Source organism: Lytechinus pictus, chromosome 4 (assembly GCF_037042905.1).
Source record: "Lytechinus pictus isolate F3 Inbred chromosome 4, Lp3.0, whole genome shotgun sequence".
Taxonomy (NCBI): Eukaryota; Metazoa; Echinodermata; class Echinoidea; order Temnopleuroida; family Toxopneustidae; genus Lytechinus; species Lytechinus pictus.
In genome coordinates this window covers 8,760,498-8,781,694 of record NC_087248.1, presented here as the reverse complement: position 1 = coordinate 8,781,694, position 21,197 = coordinate 8,760,498, and the positions used below count along the sequence as shown (strand labels likewise).

The 21,197-nt window shown below is 35.8% G+C and overlaps 1 protein-coding gene across 1 annotated transcript; it reads left to right on the top strand.

Annotated features, from left to right (window-relative positions):
- Positions 1-5,627: 5,627 nt before the first annotated feature.
- On the top strand, positions 5,628-20,784 carry LOC129259067 (coiled-coil domain-containing protein 81-like). The gene is made up of 12 exons (XM_054897336.2): positions 5,628-5,952; positions 7,148-7,209; positions 7,889-8,045; positions 8,736-8,992; positions 10,103-10,182; positions 10,878-11,044; positions 11,361-11,800; positions 12,606-12,713; positions 13,345-13,514; positions 13,890-13,968; positions 15,885-16,111; positions 17,110-20,784. The coding sequence occupies exons 1-12, from the start codon at positions 5,874-5,876 to the stop codon at positions 17,372-17,374; spliced, it is 2,091 nt and encodes a 696-aa protein (XP_054753311.2). The 5' UTR covers positions 5,628-5,873; the 3' UTR covers positions 17,375-20,784.
- The last annotated feature ends 413 nt before the right edge of the window (positions 20,785-21,197 follow it).

Below are 21,197 nucleotides of genomic sequence, written 5' to 3'. Positions count from 1 at the left end.
ACAAACAACGGCAGGTCGTGACAAAGATATGAGTAAAGTTCCCTCTACCCCCAATTTCTTATTGCTAATACCTCGTTCCCACTATCATGTGATCCTTTACAACGCCGCGATTGGCCTTTCGTAACTGATCAAGAAAATATTTTGGAACCTTTCAGAAAATTGCTATGATAAATACGATTGGCACGACTGATCTGATACGATCTCTCACAACGATTACTAAATGATTACGACCGCCGTTTGATCGCGGCGCAAATCGTGACAGGGAACTATATAGGTATTCATAAATTAGCGGCAAGGCTGGGATTCGAACCCCCTTTCCTCCATTAAAAAAAACCCCAGAAATACAGGGCCACTAAACAAAAAAAAAATCCAGTTCGTTCGTGTATATAGAAGAAAAGTCATCACGAGGAAATAAAGTATACTTATAGAAACTTGTATGTAAATAATATATTCTATTTTAATTGAATTTATAGCCGAAAAGCATATGAAATACTTCTTTTCCTTTTTTTCTAAGCATATAGCTTACATTTCTGTAAATAAATATCCTTTGTAATAACTGTCTACAATAACTATTTTTCACTTGTTGATTTTCATTATCCTTTTTGCATTTGTTTATATCATTATCGTGTTTTTTCCCTTTATTCATTGATTATATTTTTACACAATGTTCATTGCTACTCTGCAGTGTCCTGTATATATACATATATATATATATCCCTGAAGAAGACGTGTGTTTAACGTCGAAAATTTGGACTTCAAAATAAACTCTGTTGGAACTAAGTACAATGCATTACCACTTCGCCTCTTTTATAATGTAATATAATCGTAATATCGTTATTTATATATGGCAGAAAAAAGCTGCTGAAAACTGCTTATCTAATAAAAGAGAGCCAATTGAGTAAATTAGAGAGTCAAAAGGGGCCTAAGCTTTCGATCCTAGCAGAATCTTCGTCGGAGGCAAAATGACAATTTTGCCTCCGACGAAGATTCTGCTAGGATCGAAATTAAAGCTTTAGACCGGGTTATAATTGAGCAAGGTGCCACTAGGAGAATGAGAAATTTTCATATAGTGCTTCTGGACCAGTTTTTTACGCCGAATATGAATATATGAGGTAAACAGGCTGTATCCTGAAAATTAACCTGTGAGGGCGCTTTTTTCAAAATGGCCGCCATATTTTCCGAAAATTTGAATTTTCGTACATAGATTTTGACATAAGCATCCAATTGCCATAAAATTAGTGTCATATGAAAGCCAATTAAATTCCCTACAATTTGATACTATTTATAGGGGATAAGTAAGTCATTTGGCAGAGATTTTAAGTAGAAAATGCATTTTTTGTAATTTTTTCCCAAAAATTAAAAATTTGCAAATACATGATTTTACATAATTCTAAGAAAAATGAATCAATTACCTTGAAATGTTTTTGAAAACTTTATTAATATACTATTAACATGTGGATGAAATTCTAACTCTGTATCATTCTTTTTAGCACATTTATAAGGTATCAAACTTGAATACTTCAATTTCAGAAATGTCGCTTTTTGTATGCATTATCGAAGCCTAACATTCTTAGGGGGTGGGGGTGTCAAAGTCCCCCCCCCCCCCCGTGGCTATTATCATGTTGTTGTATATTGCCTATTTATTGGAAAATTTGAAAATCACTATTTTTTGAAGCACCCATTGAGGCAAAAGGCATTTCTGTTATACAGTACAGCCACTTTAATTACTTTAAAACCACTTGAAGAGGAAAAGAGGAGGCTTTGTTCTACCAGCTACATCAAAAGAATTAGCACATCGAAGCCTACCCCTCTTGGAGGGGGGGGGGGGGTGGGCTGTGGAAGTCATCCCTCCCCTTTTGCTTATTGTTAATTTATTTGGAATTTCACCATTTTGGACACAACATTGAGGCAAAAAAGCGTTTGTGGTATATAGTTTTTCCACTTTTACTACCTTGAAACCACTTAGGGAGGAAAGAATAGGTTTTGTTTTATCAGCCACATATAAAGAAGTGCTGGCAAATAAAAGCCTACCCCCTCCGGAAGGCTGTTGAAATCACCCCCATCCCTTTTGCATTATCGCCTATTTATTGGAAAATTCACCAATTTGGAGCCCCCATTTATGCAAAAAGGCGTTCTGATATATAGTTCTACCACTTTTACTGCCTTGAAACCACTTAGGGAGGAAAGAATAGGTTTTTCCTTATCAGCCACATATATTATAAAGAAGTGATGGCAAATGAAAGCCTACCCCCTCCGAGAGGCTGTCGAAATTACCCCATCCCTTTTGCATTATTGCCTATTTATTGAAAAATTCACCATTTTGAAGCCCCCATTGAGGCATAAAGTCATTTCTGATTATAATTCTGCCTTTTTACTACCTTGAAACCACTTGGAGAATAGGCTTTGCTCTATCAGCTACATATAAAGAAGTACTGGCAAATAAAAGCCTACTCCCTTCAGGGGACTGTCGAAATTACCCCCCCCCCTCCTTGAAATTCACCATTTTGGAGCCCCCATTGAGGCAAAAAGGCGGTTCTGATATATAGTTCCGCCACTATTACCTTCTTGAAACTACTTGGAGAGGAAAGAGTGGGCTTTCCTCTATCAGCTATATATAAAGAAGTGGCTCTACTATATACCAGAAACACCTTTTTTGCCTCAATGGGGGCTCCAAAATGGCGAGTTTTCCAATGAATTGGCAAAAATCGTAAAAAATGTGGGGTAACATTTATAGTCCCCTGAAGTGGGTCAGGCTTCGATATGACAGCAATTCGACATATATAGCTGAAAGAGGGGAACCTACTCTTTCCTCTCCAAGTGGTTTCAAGAAAATGAAATGGGTGATGGAGCTAATAGAGCAAAGCCTACTCTTTCCTCTCCAAGTCATTACAAGAAAATAAAATTGGCTGTACTATATAGTAGAAACGCCCTTTTGCCTTAATGGGTGATCCAAAATTATGAATGTCCATAAGAATATTGCAGTAAGTGAGAATAAGAAACATGTTTTTTTCTCGGAATAGTAAAAAGTGGACCTAACCCTCTTTGCAACTAAACTCTTCATATATATATATATATATAAACAAAAAATCACTTAAAATGCAGTAATTAAAGCTGCAGCAAACTGAGTCATGGAAGAATAATATAAATGTTTACTCATTTTGAATGATTTTTTTTTAACCAGAAATCAATAACATAAAAACCTTCAGTTTAGAAACGTTTTTAGCGGAAACGGTCAATTATTTTGTTGCTGGCACCGCTTTCTCTCAGCTATTCAGCAAAAGCAAAAAGCAGGAGAAAAATTACGCAAAATACAGGGAGCAAAACAAGCGAACATTAAATATATATTTCCAAAGTTCCTTTCCGACGGTAAGAATGTTAATTTGATATTCGGCGTTTCACAAAAAGGGTACCCTGAAAGGTTGCTCTCCCGTATACCAGACTTTGTATTCGGATAACTCGGATGGGTAAATGTACGGTATGACACACCCAGTCCTGAAATTTATTATTTCCTAATATGGGAACAAACATGTCATGTTCGACATTCCATGCCTTATTAGGATGTGATAAAAAAAAATATTGGATTGGATTGTCAATTTACAATAGAAAAAATAATCCATATTCATTGGAAGTCATTAACAACTAATGCGGGGATCCATTTTACCTTTCTTTGCAATCCAACAGAATACTGGGGGCAACGCACATTTTTTTGTATCATTCAAATGGGTGGGCGAAGCAAACTTGTGGTCTGAATTAAAAACTGAACGAAAAAGAACATAGCACTTCCTCCCTATATAAATCATGAAATTCTAACTTGGTACATAATTCCTTACATGACTTGTATGCAATGAAATTATCGGAGCATGATGTTGGTGTTCAAAAAAGCACACTGACAACGATCAAACAGATTTGCTATTATAGAATCCCCAAGTTTATATTAAGTATTATCGAGGAATATTTTTTATTTAATTTAAATATTTGTGCATTTTCGACTCTGCTCATGACATCGGTAACTAGATCCGAGTTATTCGAAAGTTTCATCAACCAGATTATCGATTTTTATACCTTGATGTTTCAAATAATATTTAACTCTTAATTTTGTTGAACTTTTATGATGATAATAACATGCTTATGTAATTTTGCTTAGTACATGGACAGTAAACGTATATTGGCCTAGTTACTTTCTCAGATGTTTTAAAGGTTTTATGTAAATCAAATAGCTATCCTATAGTACAGTTTCCCAGAACGACAAGCCCCTTTAGTATTTTGTGTTTTTACATTGTTATTGTGCCAATCTATTGTAAATGTTGTGATTCTTGATAATAAAAACACACATAACATTATGAGAAATGTATGAGTCATTTGTTTTGCCATCCGTTTGGAAACGCATCCATGGCGTACCTGAAAAAAAAAACAGGTGGGGTAGAAAAAAAAGGTCCAAGGTCGACGCCATGTCCAGAACATGCCCTTAACCAGGGAGGGGAGGGGGATGGTCGATCGACCCCCCCCAGAAAAAAAAAATCAAAGAAGTTTTTCCTCCATGCCCTGTCTGCCCTCCCCCCCCCCCCCTCAACTATTTTTGGCTCATTCCGATAGTGGATGTATTATAGTCGTGTAATTCTATTATTGCTCCTGATTCAATCGAGCATATATGCCCCCAACGATCCTCTCATCAAAATGCCCCCCCCCCCTTCAGATGAACATTGGTATAGTGCCAAATGAAGTATGTAATCCATTATAAGTTTTAGATAAAGTAAATATAATGAGATATATATAACTTTGATGCCACGTATTTTCAGTAGTTATGTGATAGGAATGCAGTTTAGGATTTAAAAAAAAAGTATAAAATGGGAAATCTAAATTGCCAATGTGTCGTCAAAAATGTTTATTTCGTGTTCAGTTGAAATAAGGAAAAAGAAAGAAAAAAAGAACACCCACACCTGCAAGTACACACCGAAATTAATAAGTGCAAATTGTCAACGGCGAGTGGGTCCTGAAAGTTGCATTTTCACAATAGGATCTAAAATTCGCTATTTGGCTTATAAAAAGTGAAATCATAATTGTATTTTAACAAATCTGACACAATTGCAATGTAGAAAAATGCCAAAGCAAATATAAGCTTTAGCCACCTGACCACCCCCCCCCCTCTCCGCCCTGTTGTGAATTGGGGGTCGGGCGCCCTTATAAATAGGCTTACGGAATATTTGATATCTTACATAGGCATACGTGTAGCGAAGTTTGATACAGATGCAGCAAACTTTCTTTTTTTTATGTACGTGTATCTATTTATTTATTCATTTCCTTATTTATCAGTTAATTAATTAGTTAATTTATTTAATTATCAATGTAATTTTTACTTTTTTTATTATTTTTTGTTATTAGTTGCTTCAATTTTTTGTGTTCTATTCAAATCTTAATATTTGTGCTATGATAAAGTAAAAGGCCCTATAGAAAAGTTGTCTCCCTCTAAAATTCTTGAAATCTAACTGATGTATATTATTCATGATGTAAAAGTAAAATTCTTGAAAATTCTTGACACAACAGTACTCCCCGAGTGCAGTGAGTGCTATGCTATGCCGAATGAAATGAACACAGCGCCAACTGTAGGCAGGCTCCAAAACAATGTTTACATGTCACTCGTGTGTGTTGGTGTGTGTCGGCTGCTTGGGCGACCATGGTAACGCTCTATTGTTATAGCAGTACACGTAAACTGCATGCAGATTGCGGCTATGCGAATGTACACGATCCCGTGAATTTACATATGCACGAAACTCAATTCAACGTGAATTTAAACCGGGCAAACTACGAGTAACATAGGAATATCATACTTCATGGGCAATATATGAACCGAGGAAACAAGAAGGAAAATAACCAAAATGACGGAGGTACTTTCAGAACTGGTTTCAGATGCCAAACGACACAAGTTTTCAACGATTCCCAAACTCTCCGATGATGGTAAGTCGCGATATTTCGCGGGGAGTGGTTGGGCGGGTGGATCTCTGTCAGTCGCTGTGTGTGTAATATGTGAGTGTGCCTGAGGAAAACCAGTCAGGGATTTTAATGTGATATACTGATACTCGATGATGGGGGATGTTTTTCTTTAGAAAATTGAAAAAATCCCCTTTTTGCCCCTTAGTTTATTGTTCTTTATTAAGATAAAGGTCAGGCTGAGTGAAAGTGATGATGAAGTGAAAATTGAGGCTTGTGAATGTGATGACTTGTCACTGTGTGTCTGTGAAACTGGAACTTTGAAAGTGAAATGAAAGTCTGAAAGCAAACTTTTGTGTATGATGGGGGCCCATGGGCATGGCCATGGGCGGCGGCATGGCCATGTCTGCGCACCTAATAATTTAACTTAAGATTAAAGCTAAATTTCTTTTTATTCCACAGAAAATTTCATTTAATATTTAATAATGTTCCTAATAATATTCTAATTAGTAAATGTGCCGAAAATCTCATAAAAATCTGGGAGAAATAATTATTTTGTTAAAAAACCTCAGCCATTTTAACATTATTTTCAGATTGAACAAAAAAAAATGGTGCCCCATGTATGTGCACCCATTCACTTTACACACGATTCAGGGATTTTGATGTGGAAGGCTGCATTTTGAGTCTGTCGGAAATTCAATATGTTTTCACCATCTTGAATCAGCTTTTTAATGTCATTCTACATGTACATACAGTCTTGCATACTTTGTAAGGTTTGTGGTCGTTGCATAATTCTGAGTGTCACCCCACTCACTGGCACTGAATGGAGTGATGATTTAAACCAGGTCATGGCATGGGTAATGTCTTAGACCTAACGTTAGTCCTACATGTTCTTGACTTAGATCTAGACGAAATTGTAAAGTCACCTCTCTTTAAGCACTCATTTGACGTCCTTGTTCTTGTTCTCTCTTCCCTTTTGTCCTTGTCCTACTGAGTATTGTGATAGAAGTAGAAGTAGTACTGTACATGTTCACCCTAGATATAATGTGCTGATTTAAACATCATCATTAAAAGTATTAGTATGCTGGCATGGCACTGACTAAGTTAGCTGAACCAGGATAGTGCTAAATCAGGATACATGATTAAAGCAGGATAGACTTTTTCATGACCTGATTTCGATATAATTTTATGAAATGAAATGTATTTTTTATCTTTCCTGTAGATATTGTGAGTGTTTGGGAAAATGTTGCGAACTTTGTGGAACGGCACATGGCCCAACAAAAGGTGAGTGTTTTTGTTCATATTTATCTGTATACATTATAAACAAGTGATGTGAATGTTGTAGGCCTAACATATAAAATTAATAGTCTATTATTGTGGAGCATTGTCGCCCAGTGGATTAATATCCTGACTTTGAAACAAAGGGCAGTGGCACCAAATCCCATGCAGACATGTCATAATTTCCTTCAGCAAGAAATTGATCCACATTTTGCTGCACTTAACTCAGGCGAGGTAAATGATTTAAAGTGAGTGGCTGTGCCTGGCAGGAATTCATTCCTTGAAATGCTTCCTCGCTGTAAAATGCTGCCAGGGTAACAATATCCAAGGTTTACTGTTAAATCTTTGTATGTTCTTGGAAAGATACAAAACATCCTGATTTTTTAAAATAAAAATCTCAAATTAATTTTCTATTAGGCCTAGTAATATTGTGTTTGCTGAGGTATAGAGTTCTACCTTAAAAATAAGAACAAACTGTTTAAGTCTAAATGAATTGACATATTTTATCTGAATTGATACATGTATGTTTACACAGATATATTGAAGTAAACTATATCTTTGTTGAAAGTAGAAAAAAAAAGTGCTTTGGATGGAATGGGTGGTACATGTAGCCTATACCATTCCTTTAGACGAAATCAGTTTTCACTTGTCTCTATCTTTTTTTCCCCCCACACTTCATTTACAGGGAGTTCAAATCCATGCTCTTGGAACATTCACCTTTACCCAGAAGAAGATCGATATTGGAAATAATAAATTTATCCTCATCCAGAGGCCTGTCTTTGTACTCTCAGAGAAGTTTGCCCAGACACATGGACTCAGCTACACTAAACATTTCACCTCAGGTACACATGATAGTTCTGTCTTTATGATAGTCATATATTGCAACATGCTTACATCCATACATAACTTTACTCGAAGGTTTTATGAGATGTTTTCTTTTTTAGATCTGCATTTTGGGATGGTGATGATGATGGAAAAGAAATATTGTATACTGTTTTTTGTATTAATTTTTATTTGGTGGAGGTATCATTTGCTGGAGCAATGCAAGCTATCAGTATTTCTTAAAATCTGATTATGTTACGCATTTGTGTAAACTTTAAGAAATTTGGAAATGTTGTCCAAAACTTGATATGGAAATGATACATGTACCACTTGAGGCTAACACTTCAGAAAAAAGGAGTTACATGTCAATAAAGTTTCAAGGAAAACAAAATAGAATCACTGAAAAAAAAAATTATCATTATTAATATTTTATGAAAAAAAATCAAAGTGCACTGTGGCATAATTTTATTATTATTTTTTTTTTTACCGCACATGAATCTGTGATGTATAATGTCTTGAATTAAACAAATGATTCTGAATGTGAATTGAAGTACAGATTAAAAACATGTTTGAATCAAGTTTATTTATATGTTTCTATTATGTATTATGTTTGTAATTATGATATATGTTATGTAATATACTGTTCTAATTTGTCTTGCAAGATGAAAACAAATGAAAATAATTTGATTCATGTTCCTTGTCATGTTTAGGTCAAGTCCCTATCGTTCAACTCAACTTTGCAACACTTTCCAACGAGAGCCCCTTTGATCGCGACACTGTAGAGGGATGTGTTCGCGAAGTTCTTCAGGCGCTTTCTCGTTGCGTTCAGTCTAAGAAGAATGTAGAATTCACCTTTACCGGTATCGGACGTCTGACTATTCGTGATAGCAAAGTCAAGATGAAGTTTTATAAGGATTTCCTCAATATGATGGATGGTTCAGGCCGTCTAGTTGAAGCTCTCAGAAATGTAAGTAACAGAAAATTAATAACTTAAATTTAAAGTTTAATTAAAAGTTTTAGTAAATCCCCCAATCTGTACATGTATGCATGCCATCAGTTCATTACTTGATTATGATGCGCATACCCTCAAAAAGTTATGATGTGTAGTATAGGAAATAAAATTCATATCATATACACAACAATTGGGAAGAAGTAACTATGGAAATGTCGCTCTGAGTGCACGTTACTACAACAAGACCAGAATGCTGCTAAGGACCAGCATTTGCCAATTATCAATTGTATATTATGAATTCAAACCTGCGACAAGCATCATCCTCATTAAAAAGTCCATTGTCAAATGAAATAAGAGTAATTGAAGGTCATTTTCCTCAACCGTATCGATTGTTGTCAAGAGAGCAATGGGGGTATAATGATAATCAATGGCATTGATGAATTGATGCGGTTGCCATGGCAGCTGGAGCAGAAGGCCTGAATTAATAAAATGTTGGCATTGAGTTATTTCATTGTCATTTACTAATATGATCCACAGCTCTGACTTGCATTATTGCATTGACATCCATACAATGGCATTTCTCTTTTCACTGCAATCTACAAATTAGTCTTGAGGTTAATACAGTATTGTTGGTACCTATACATCCAGTATAAATCATTGATACTGTCCATGGCATTTAATCTGTCTCTCCTTAAATTACGTAAAATATGGTTAATGTGTCATATCATTGCTGGGGTATTAAAACCTTGTACACATTTGTTGTTTCTGGAATTATAAAAAATTTTGGAGAAAAAGCTAGACTTTCCAATTACATGTATGTCTAAAAAGGATTGTCTACAGGAAGTAGTAGACAGTTTTTAGACAGTATGAGGTTGCAATTGTTGCCATTTCGAAAATACATCTTTTTCTGAGCCATCTTGAAATTCTTATATTGAAAAAAAAATTGAGGTATGATATGTACATGTACATGAACATGTATTTGCAGAATATGTTTGGAGCAATTTTTTTTTTTTTGGGGGGGGGCATGTTTCTGTTCCTCAATTATCACTTGTGTAGTAAGGCTTTAATTAAGGATGTTGCACAAACACATGTTAAATAAATTTGTTTTCTTTTTCTTTGTTCCAGCGGCCTGATACAGCAGACTCTGTGCTATCGAGGGCCAGTGTTTTCAGACCAGCCACAGGTGGTACAGTTGTTCTACCAAAGTAAGTTTATTGCTTCATCAATTTAAGTTTACATTGATTAATGATGGTAACTTTTCTTACATGGATGGTCTTAGACGTACATGTAAAGTTAGGATTAAATGTAAAATTGATTATATCTTTTACGGAGCAAAAAAAAAAGGAAAAATTATACCCACCACTCTATTTATAAAAAAATATGTCTTTATTCTTTTAAATTATTTTATTCATTAATCTACATTTCTTTAATGATTCATCATTGGTATTTGGGGGGGCTGCATTTTTTAAAATAAAGAATATTTTCCTCTCAAATTTATATTATAAACATGCAGAAAATTGAATTCACTGTTGTTTTTTTTCCATCCCCAAAAGACTTCATGTACAATTCTCATGAGGTTAGCATCCATGAGATTTCTGCTGAAAGACATGCCTTTTGATTTTTAAAGGTTCCTAAATTCTTGCTTCTCTTGCAGTGTAAAAAAAAAAATATTATTATTTTTTTAATTCTCAAGGGCTACTTTTCAGTAATTCCTGTCTAAATCTGCAACATTGGATAAGCTTTACAGTGCAATGAATGGGGATTTCTAGGGCTCCTTATTCAACTTTCCGGGGCTACTTTGAGCATTTCGGGGGCGAAATCGCCCCTATAGCCCCCTTGTATCTTTTTCTCCGATCTCTTGAATAACCTGTATGGCCATGTGTGCTTCTCTTCTTACCAGAATCACCCAGGGTGCAGGCAAGGATGGATTCAGTTTTGAGAATGAGGATAAAGAGCGTCAGATGCCCGCCATTGAAGAGGTCAGAGAGGTTGAAGAACGTGGAGAGTCGCGCCTTGGTGACGCCCCGGAACAGGAAGATGAGGGGCTTGGGAGAGAACTAGAAGATGGTAAGATTATGGCAAAGCAATAATTCCTTCCTTGCTTGACTGTCTGATCAGGGTGGCCATGCTAATGCTTGGGAAATATTTTGCAGCATTTAGAAACATTGTTATAAGCCCTACATATATCTCTATAAAAGTAATAATTAAATATCGGTTTTACAATGCATGCAACCATTCCTTCTAGACCTTTACTGTCTATGCTTTTATCTTTTTTTCTTGAAATGTGTCATAGTTTACTTTCTAGACAATTGAACTGATCCATGAGATCGACTTTAAACAAATGTTCACTCTTAACTCATTTATTTATCCTTTTTATCCGTAGAAGCTCCCAAGAAACCGGCCACACTGGTGCGGCCCTCATCCCGGCAACTAATCCCCACGGCCAAGGCAACCAGCTTAAGCCTCCTAGATGACCTTGCCCCGTCCCCACCCCCTCAACCCAGAGGGCTAAAAAGCACCCCGTCACCCCCTCCAGGCAAGCCCCCATCCCCCAAGGGGGAACTCCCCCCTCCACGCTCCCCTGCAGAGATCCGTGAATCCCTCGCAAATGAAGCAGAGGCGATGGAGAGGTCAAGATCCGCCACTTGCTCGCATGCCCATGAGAAAGCAGGGCAGGAACTGTGCTATCTCTGCCACCAGAGGGCGGTGCGCAATGTACCTGTATCGTTTGAGGTTGAGAGGAAGAGGAAGGAACAGGAGCAAGATCGATTGTTGCAACAGTTTCAGCATTTGAAAGACACAGAGTCTATTCTTAGAGATCAGGTAAGAATCTGTGATAGATGTAATCAAAACCAAACTCAGAAGTTGGACTGTGCCTTTGGAGCACAAAGAATATGCAGTTGCTTTCTCTCAATATTTAGCTATTGATAAATTTTAAGAGTTGTACTTAGTAATTACATGTACCTCATAAATTAAATGAATTCAGAGTAAATGTACTTTGTATTTGAAACAGATCAGGTAGATAGAATCATAAAAAAGAATCACATCAAACAAGCTAGTCACAGGTCGGAAATGTCCAATCGTCAAGCAAGAATCATACAAAAGTGAGATGCATGAACCAACTTAGTAGAAATTACGTAATGTATAAACAATAATATGAGAATGAAGCTTACTTTTGGTACAAGTTTCATTCTTCTAATGATTGATTTATGTTATGTAGAAATGATTTCACCAAACAAATGATATGACCTCATGATAATGATATCATTACTCCCGGTTGAATAGCAAAGATAATTGAGTGGTTTGGTAATGGCAGCTATAAGTATAATCAGTTCAACAACTTTTCCAGTCAAATCCAATCTCTTGAACCTGGAAGCTAATGCTATAATGCTCCTCAGGGAGTGAAGAAAGTGCATACATCTTGTGCTGGCAGGCCAGAATCTGATAACCGAGGTAATAATTGACGTCCGTCACTTCAGCTTAGATACTGTTGTAGCAGTGCTCCTCAGGGAGTGGAAAAGTATTTGGACAGACCAGAAGATGATGACCGATATGATCTAGAGGACATCAATCAATCGTGATGTGAAGGCAGAGTAATATTATCATCACTTTTTTTTCCATTCTTTAGGCTCAGAATATGTCTAACAAGCATCATTCCCAGAAGATAGCAGCCTTTAACCTTGGTGTTAGTGAGGCAATTAAGAACAAGCAGAAGGAAAGATCCACTGAATTTCATGTAAGTTGCACCTCTTATGTCAATATTGGTATGTATTATAGTTTATGTTCATGTACCTAGAAAGAAAGCTTTGATGAATTGTTAAGATTGTGTGGAACATGATTAAAGGCTAAACAAAGCGCGTAAACATTATTGTCCACACTTAAAGTATGCTATATATATCTTTAGAAACAGTAGTATTAAGTGGCTCACCAGTATTTTAACTAGTTAATCATATATTATGAGGCATCAAAAATATGACAGCTGCCACAAATTTTGTTAAATCTTGTCCAGTCCGGAAACATTCATGACCAATCAGAGACTGTAAGAAGTTACTTCAAAATGATTGTCTAAAGCTACTCATCACATTGCATTATATGAATCACAACTTGTGACATCACAATGAAATGGCTGTGATATCATAGATTTATCAATGCCAGTTTGGAAATTTGTTTGAGTTGGAAGAGGTGACATTGCTGTTTTATATATATAAGTAAGAGCTATGCAATTTTTTTATGAGTATAAATCATCAGCGACAATCCTTTTCCTTTGTCATCAAAGCATCACTTATGTTATCCTCAGTATTATTATCTTTTTTCTAAATTGATCTACATTAATCTTTCATCTCCCTTCCTCTGTGTGTACCCTACAGAGATCATACGTATTCCAGAACCGCGCCCGCACTCCGCCCCGCTTCCTGAAGCAGGAGGAGTATGCCACCCATCTTGGATCTCAGGTAGAAGCTAAAGCCGTGGACAGGGTCAAGCGCAAGCAAGACACAGACTTCCTGGAGAGGCTAGAACAAGTGCAACTGGCAGAGGAGTAAGTGAACAGTTTCTCATTCCTGATATTCCCTCGCCAGTTACAGGGGAATTTGAAGTGTTCTAACTTCATAAGGATACTGCAGTTTATGCAAATGAGCCTGTATTTTTTGTAAATTTATTTGAATAAATCGTCTCAAATCGCAGCACTGTCTTGCACTCTTCGACAAAATCACATTCACTTTTCGATCTTTTCCAATGTATGCTCAAAATCTACTGCATGAAATTTGAATAAATCATTGTTTCAAAACCTTGCTTCCAAAACCATTATTTGTGAACTGGGGCCATATACTACACAGCTCTCGATCAGTCATGAAAGGTGAACAAATTGACGGTAATTCATATTTTTTGAAATATTCATGCTTAATCTTAACAGGCTTTCAGCACAGAGAGAAAGATACCTCAGAGATAAGATGGAACAAACCGATATGTACAAGAGGGCACTTTCAGCTCAGGTATGTAATCAACCTCATGCATAACTCATGCATACACCTTCATCTCTTCACTGTATCGTTGTCTTTCTCCTGGATCTTTCTTGTCATTTTCCATGATCAGTGTAATAACTTTTAATTTGTATGTATATTTCATTTGATTTCATTTGAAGTTTTACGCTGATACACCTTTTCTTTTTCTCTGATATATATCCTCTTTCTGTCTTTTGTACCTTATCCCCCCCCCCCCCCGTCCCCCTTCATCAACCATGCTAATTCTTTCTTAGGAACTTGTATTTCAAGTTGTCAAAAATGTGTGTTTTTCATAATTCATTTTCATTTTCCTGTCAATATAACCAATATCTTAATCTCTTTTTGTAATAACTCTGGCATCTTATAATCATCAATCCCATGAACTGTTTTTTTTCTTTTGTTGTTTGATTGTTATGTTGAGCTGTAATCCAACATCTCCTTTTCTTAACTGTCAGCCCAATCCATCCCTATGTTGATATTTGCAGCTTATTAAAATCTTTAATTTTATATCTTCTTCTTTTTACATTACCCTAAAAAAATGCAATTTAGATTTCTGTTTACTCTTATCTTGAACATCACTGCACAAAGTTACATTGTATTTGTTAAACTCATGTCTCATGTTTTTCCTATTTTCCCCTTTTCTCTGTTTCTTCTCTTTTCTCATTGCACCCTTCTAAAACTAATTCATTCCTTGCTGAATCGTTTATTTATAATTGTGTGTGTGTCACCCCACCCCTCCAAAATAAAAATCACTGTCATTCCATAATACACTACATTACAATTCCATTGGTCAATTCTGACTTATATACCCTTCAATCTTTAACCAACTTATGTCAAATATAATGACAAATCCATCGCATAACATCAATACAATTATTTTGGACACACATGCACTCAAACACATTTGGGGTGCTTGGTGTTTTCAATATCCCATCCATTTATGGAACCCTTATCTACAATAAACTATCCAACACTGGAAATGCAAAAAAATGGTAACGTGAATATATCAGATCAAAATCAAACGTGCCTTGGAAATGCTAGAGGAAGCGAACTACACCCTTGTGGTAGAAGCGGTCCCGGAGGGATGTCTCAGCCCTCCGGAGGAGGCCTGCTGCGAGGGGTACGGGGAAGGGGTTCATTCTAAGGAAGAGGGCATTCCTCCAAGGGTGTGCTGCAGCGCGGACCCACGCCTTCAGACGGGCAAGATGAGCCCTCTAACATTGCCGACGCCCAAGACTATCCGGCCGTTCTCCAAGACGGAGCCCCTGCGGCTGAAGATGCCCAACCATCGCATGGTAGAATATTTAAAAAATGTCCATTAATATCTAACATTACACTGTTAATATTTCTTCTAATTTCATGCTTCTCATATCCTTCAATTTTCTATGCAACCATGTAACACTTTCATTTGTGTGTCTGTATTGTATGATTTGTTCAAGTAGGTATATTAACTGTTCCATATTTTCTTCAAATTATCCACCAATCAAAGTAATAAATGATCCTAAATTTCAATTCAATTCATTTTCTAAACATCATTGACCAATATGCTTTTTCCATTCAAGGGAAGTTTCAAATTTTGCCCAATTTCTATTCACTATTTTAATGAATATCCAAATGATATGAATCTTTTTTATTTAATAGATTATGTAGGAAATATTCTTGCTTAAGAAAATTTCAGTATGAAGGGACCTCGCCGTACATCCTTCAAAAAATTGTAACAAATCAAAATTATACTATTAGGGTTAAAGTGCTGACAAAATATTTGACGATCGTGTACAAATTACCTCCAGTTTGACTCCGACTAACAATTTTTTGTCCACATTTATCATTGAATACCAGGTTTCATCTTCAATAAAGATATGATTATCATTTCTATAAAAAACCTTTATCTCTCTCTCTCTCTGTAGGTGCGTTTCAAGCCTCTACCATTGCCAGGGGCAGTACCCGACTCTAAGGAGCCTATCTTTGGCAAGTTTGACGCCACCAACGAGCAGCTTGCCGAGCGGAGGCGGCGAGCCATTGAGGTCTTTCAGGAGCAGATCTCGGCGGTAGAGAATAGGCGAAAGACCGGCCTGTCTAACCACGTCAAGACCCAGAATGAAGAGACTGACATGCTGGAGAAGACTCGTAGAGAGTAAGTTACTGGCCTGTTTTCTGAACTTTGGTTTAATTTAATTTGGTTTAAAGATAAATTCCAGTTCTGGTAACTATCTCAAAATGACTTTTTACAGAATCTAATATAATGACCACCCAAGTGTCTGTTTGTATGAATAAAAAATATGTACCAAAGGATTCTGGAAGAAATTGTGTAATTGCTGAGAAATAAGCAAAATAAGCGCGGATTTGGTCACTTCCGTCGGGTCTTTATTCCAGCAATAATAATACACTGTCCCACGTGTGCCTATCTGTGTTGGCGATTTTCAGTGTGATCGTATTTCAGCTTAGATTTTATGATTTCACAAAGTTCAGTTTTTGTAACTGTACCAGATCTAGATCCACGATGATATAGTCTTACTTAACCTTGGTTTTACAGACTTTCTCACGAAATTAGTGTTTTACTGCAACTACTATCATTTAGCTTTAAGTTGTGGCTTAGCTATGGATAGCCAGCTGTATCTAAATCTTAAACAGTAGAGATTCAATTTGATTGCACATTTGGTGCTCAATTTATTTGTAACTTTGTGGGACAGGTAATTGAAATAGTTTTCGTCACTTTGAAAAGAAACACAGAAAATATATGAAGCGTACAAATGTTTACAAAATGTTGACAATTTTGGCTTCTTGTAATATTAGCATTGACTTGGAACTTTTTGAATTACCAATCAAGATATTCTTTTATTGAGAAGTCCCACGCATGCATGTATGTAGGCTTCTAATTCATTTTGACTTTGCAAGAAAATAATCTGAATTTTTACCATTCTAAGCTCTTGTGTAGATAGAATTTTCTTATTGTTTAAGAATAGTTTTCCTGTGCAATCCACAGGAAATGCAATTTCTTTCCCTATTTTTGAGCAAAATCAGCCGTTTTCCAATCTTTCAGGTTGGAAGGCTGAGTATATCTTTTAACTGGATTTTTATACGGTCCCTGCCACTGAATCATATTTGATACATTTTTTTTCTTCTTTTGTGTAGATTGATCGCTGACCGTGCGGCTCGCTTTGATCAGGCTTTCCAGACGAGGAAATCCCTGGAGGATACGTGGAAGGAGGCGACGGCCCTCAAGAAGAGTCGGGAGGAGGAGCAGATGCTCAAACTCCAGAGCCCCGGCATCCTTCTCCACGAGCAGTGCGACCAGTACCACCGATGTGAACAGTGCCTACGAACGCTCAAGAACTGCGGCGAATCTAACATATGGAGTGAATCCAGATACATCCCTGGCTCTCGGCTAATTATGTAGTAATATTTGGTAGATTCCGTAACAAAAATAATGAAATGATCCTCTTTATTGCTGTGTAATGATACTCATTCCATAAAAAAAAAAAAGCACATCTAAATGATTTGATTTATAAGCACACACACACAATATAAAGATCATAGTGAATTGAACTGATAATGGGATAATCAGGAAATGATAAATTGATAATACAGTGATATGAATAATGCTAAAATTTATAATTTGAAAATGATAGATTAATTCTTTAGTGATATGAATATAAAAAGTAAAAGGTAAAGTTTTGTCACAGATTTTTATTTAAAAAAGAGGGAAAGTTGGATGTAGCACATTTCGGGATCATGCACACCATATTTTGTATCAATATTTGTTGTGATTTCACATTAAGTTAAGTGTTTATATTCTCTTAATTTGAATTGGACATATTACATTGAAATAGAAGTGCTATATAAATATGAATAAAATGTTAAATTGTACAAATGTAGAGCTGGAACTCTCATTCCTTATTGAGTATGAGATATGTTCTTCTATGCAAGTAGTTATGAATTAGGAAAACAAATATTTAGATTTGAATATCAACATGCCTTGATCTGTTTCCATGGTCAGTCTTTTTTCTTGTACCTTGAAAGGTACCTTTCAAAATGCTGGCGTTGAATTTTGCTAGATGCCTGGATAGAGATGGCAGTTCTATGCAAAATAACTTCCAAGTGTCTTAAAAAAAACTGAAATGGTTGATATTGTTGGACTATGCATATATATGGATAGAAAGCCAATACTTTCACAGAACAAATAAAATGTGAACAAAGAGTGTGTGCCATCTTTAAACAAATTAGAGTGGTTATTTTCAGATGAAACATTGAAATGAAATATATATATATGAGTTATTATGTGATATTATATGAAATTATGCAGTAATAAATTAATTATCCATAGTAGTGTGTATTTGAAAGTATGCTTCTTATAAATTTGATTATGAATGGAAAGAGTGTTCATCTTGGCTACAAAATCATGCATTCAGATTGTAATTGTTATTGGTAACATTTATTTAAGGAAAATGAGGCAATTTTTTTTTCTTCACCTTATAGATTTTTTGTAAAAAGAGGCTTCTTTTATCTGGTCAGTATAGTGTAAGAAAATATATTTCTGAAGAAGTGAATATAACTGGCATGTTTCTTGAATACAAAGAGATACGATCAATATTTGCAATCAATTGTAACTTATAGTACATGGTTTTCCTTTGCCTTAAATTTAGATTTGATCATACATCAATTGCATTAGTTTCATAACAGGGTCGCTGGGGGTGTTGCAAGAAATATTTGCTATCAAATTTTACATTTCTGATGCCAATTTACAATTGATATTATCAGTTGTAACCAGAGCAAATTGTTTTTTACTGCTTGATGCAAGAAGCAGACTAGCAATCAAGTGCAACATTTGCAATTAATTGCCAGACTTGTGATTGATATTGATCCAAATTGACTTGCAATCGATTGCAAGTCTCTTGCAACGCTCCAGTAGTCTTGTTAGGACATTGATGTAAAAAAAATACTACTATCTATTTTGTATGTTCAGTATAAAACTTTGAGTTGTGAAGATCCAGTGCACATGCTATTATTCAATTCATATGGAGGATACCTCTTATTATTTTGGAACTTTGCTATATCTTGTTGAATCTGTTAAACAATGGCTCCAGAAATTTCTTTACTTCTGTATAGTACTAGAAATGGGGCATGTATTCAATGGGTTGAATATATAGCTCTTTGCAAAGTTATGTTAAAGTTTTTATCAAAAATTTCAACTATTTCCAGGAAGTCTTTAACATTACATTCTATTGTCCATGATGGACAAATAAATAATTAACAAATCAGAATAAAATCAGAGGAGCTGAGGTATTTGTTTTACAGCTTTGGACCAGGAGTGGCTTGGTGGTTGGGTTCTAGTGGTACAGGAGATCACCGGTTCAAATCTCACAGATTCCAACATTCTTTCTGATTTTGTTCTTACATGATCTCATATTACTGGGTTCCTGTAATGGATTTACATATAAATCTTTGGAAAATTTTCACTAGATGAAATGACCTATTTTTCAAATAATTAAAGTTTGGTGTCTTTTAATCTGTCAGCTTTACTTGATATGTACTTGTACACTTAGGAATATTTTGTTGATTGAAAATTATCAACATTTCACTTTGCAATATATGTTACATATATTTAAGTTGTATATGAATCTGTTTCAAGAAAGGTTGATACACTGCGGCTCGGGTATTTGTGAAAGTGTATCTCCTTGGCAGCATAATTGGTAGAAGAACAAAGCATCCTGAAACTGCACTCTCCTCATATTGTTCTGGGAGTGGTATTTGAAGGTTTTTTTGTCCTTTCTTGCATCCGAAAAGCTCATCAAGTTATTAGCATTTATGTGTTGTTGTGTTCAGGATAGTGGGTCATTAATAACGTCACGGATAAGCCTTTACATCATTTGGAAAAATGCCAAACGTAATCGCGCTACACCCACTTGTAACGTTTTTCATGTGGAGCAATATTAATCACCTATGTTACAACACTGAAAGGGATTTAGAAATAGAATCTGGGCATAGTACTTATGCCTTTTTGGCATTGAATATAGGTTCCCAGGCAGGTTGGGAATGATTTATTGTACTTTTGTAATGTACACATCATGTATTATTCATACTAATGATTAGAAGATTGTGATCATGACGGTGAGAAACAATGTTATCCAGTAAATAGATTGTCAACACATAAGTACATTTATTTTCTAAAATGTGAAATAATGACTCAAATTCTAAATTGGAATATGGTAAATTTAGATGTTGTGTCTAATGTTGCTGCATTTGAAAAAAGTGTTTTTCCGTCCATTTCAGTGCATTCAATATCGTAAGTGAAAAAGCAGTAGATATATCATTCGTTAATTTCCATTGGATCTGCGCATTAAACAGATGATATTTGATTCCAATTTATTTTTCTTTCTTTTGGTTGCACTTTTTCCTATTTAACAACTCACTAGACTACACGTGTGCAGAAAATTCCACATATATATTCTATTGTTTTTACATTCCAGTGTTATTTTTACTGTGCTTTTACTATTGCTTCAAAAATGACAGGTTTACACAAAATATGGAGCATTCAGAATTTGACCCGCCCCAAAAATGTATGCATTTATGTATAATATGTATTTTTAATTGGGAAAGTAAACATACATTCTAATTATTGTATATTTTCCTTGAGTAATATTTCAAATACAGAAGCGAGCTATGATAAGAACACAAAAGATCAAATCTATATCTGCATTTTAGTTGCAATGATATTATTTTCTTGTAAATATCATATTTCTTTACTTATGTTTATCACTGTTAATATTTATGTCGCTATTAAATGCCTATGGACTTGTGTCACTATAATTGTTGCAATTTCCACTCTATCTTCTTTAAACAAATGGATCTTGAAAAAAAAAAAGTTTTGTATAGGAGAGAGGGAGAGACAGAGACACAGATAAGATGGGGAGGCAGAGGGGGAGAGAGAGCGGGGAGGGGGAGAGAGAGGGAGATGGTGGAGGGGGAGCCTGGATAAAGTATAGAGGGGGGTGAAGGCTGAGGAGAGAGAGAGAGGGGGAGGGAGTGGGAGATTAATAGAGGGGGAGCTAGGTGAAGGCCGAGGAGAGAGAAAGAAGAAGATAAACCTGCACAACTCCAATGGGCTAAACTGGCTAGCCAGTATATTGCACTTGGTGCACTCACTTTTATGGATGAGAGTTACTTGTCAACTGAGAGGAGTGTTTAAACAGCCTGATGGCCTCTCCTAAAGGGTACCCCAC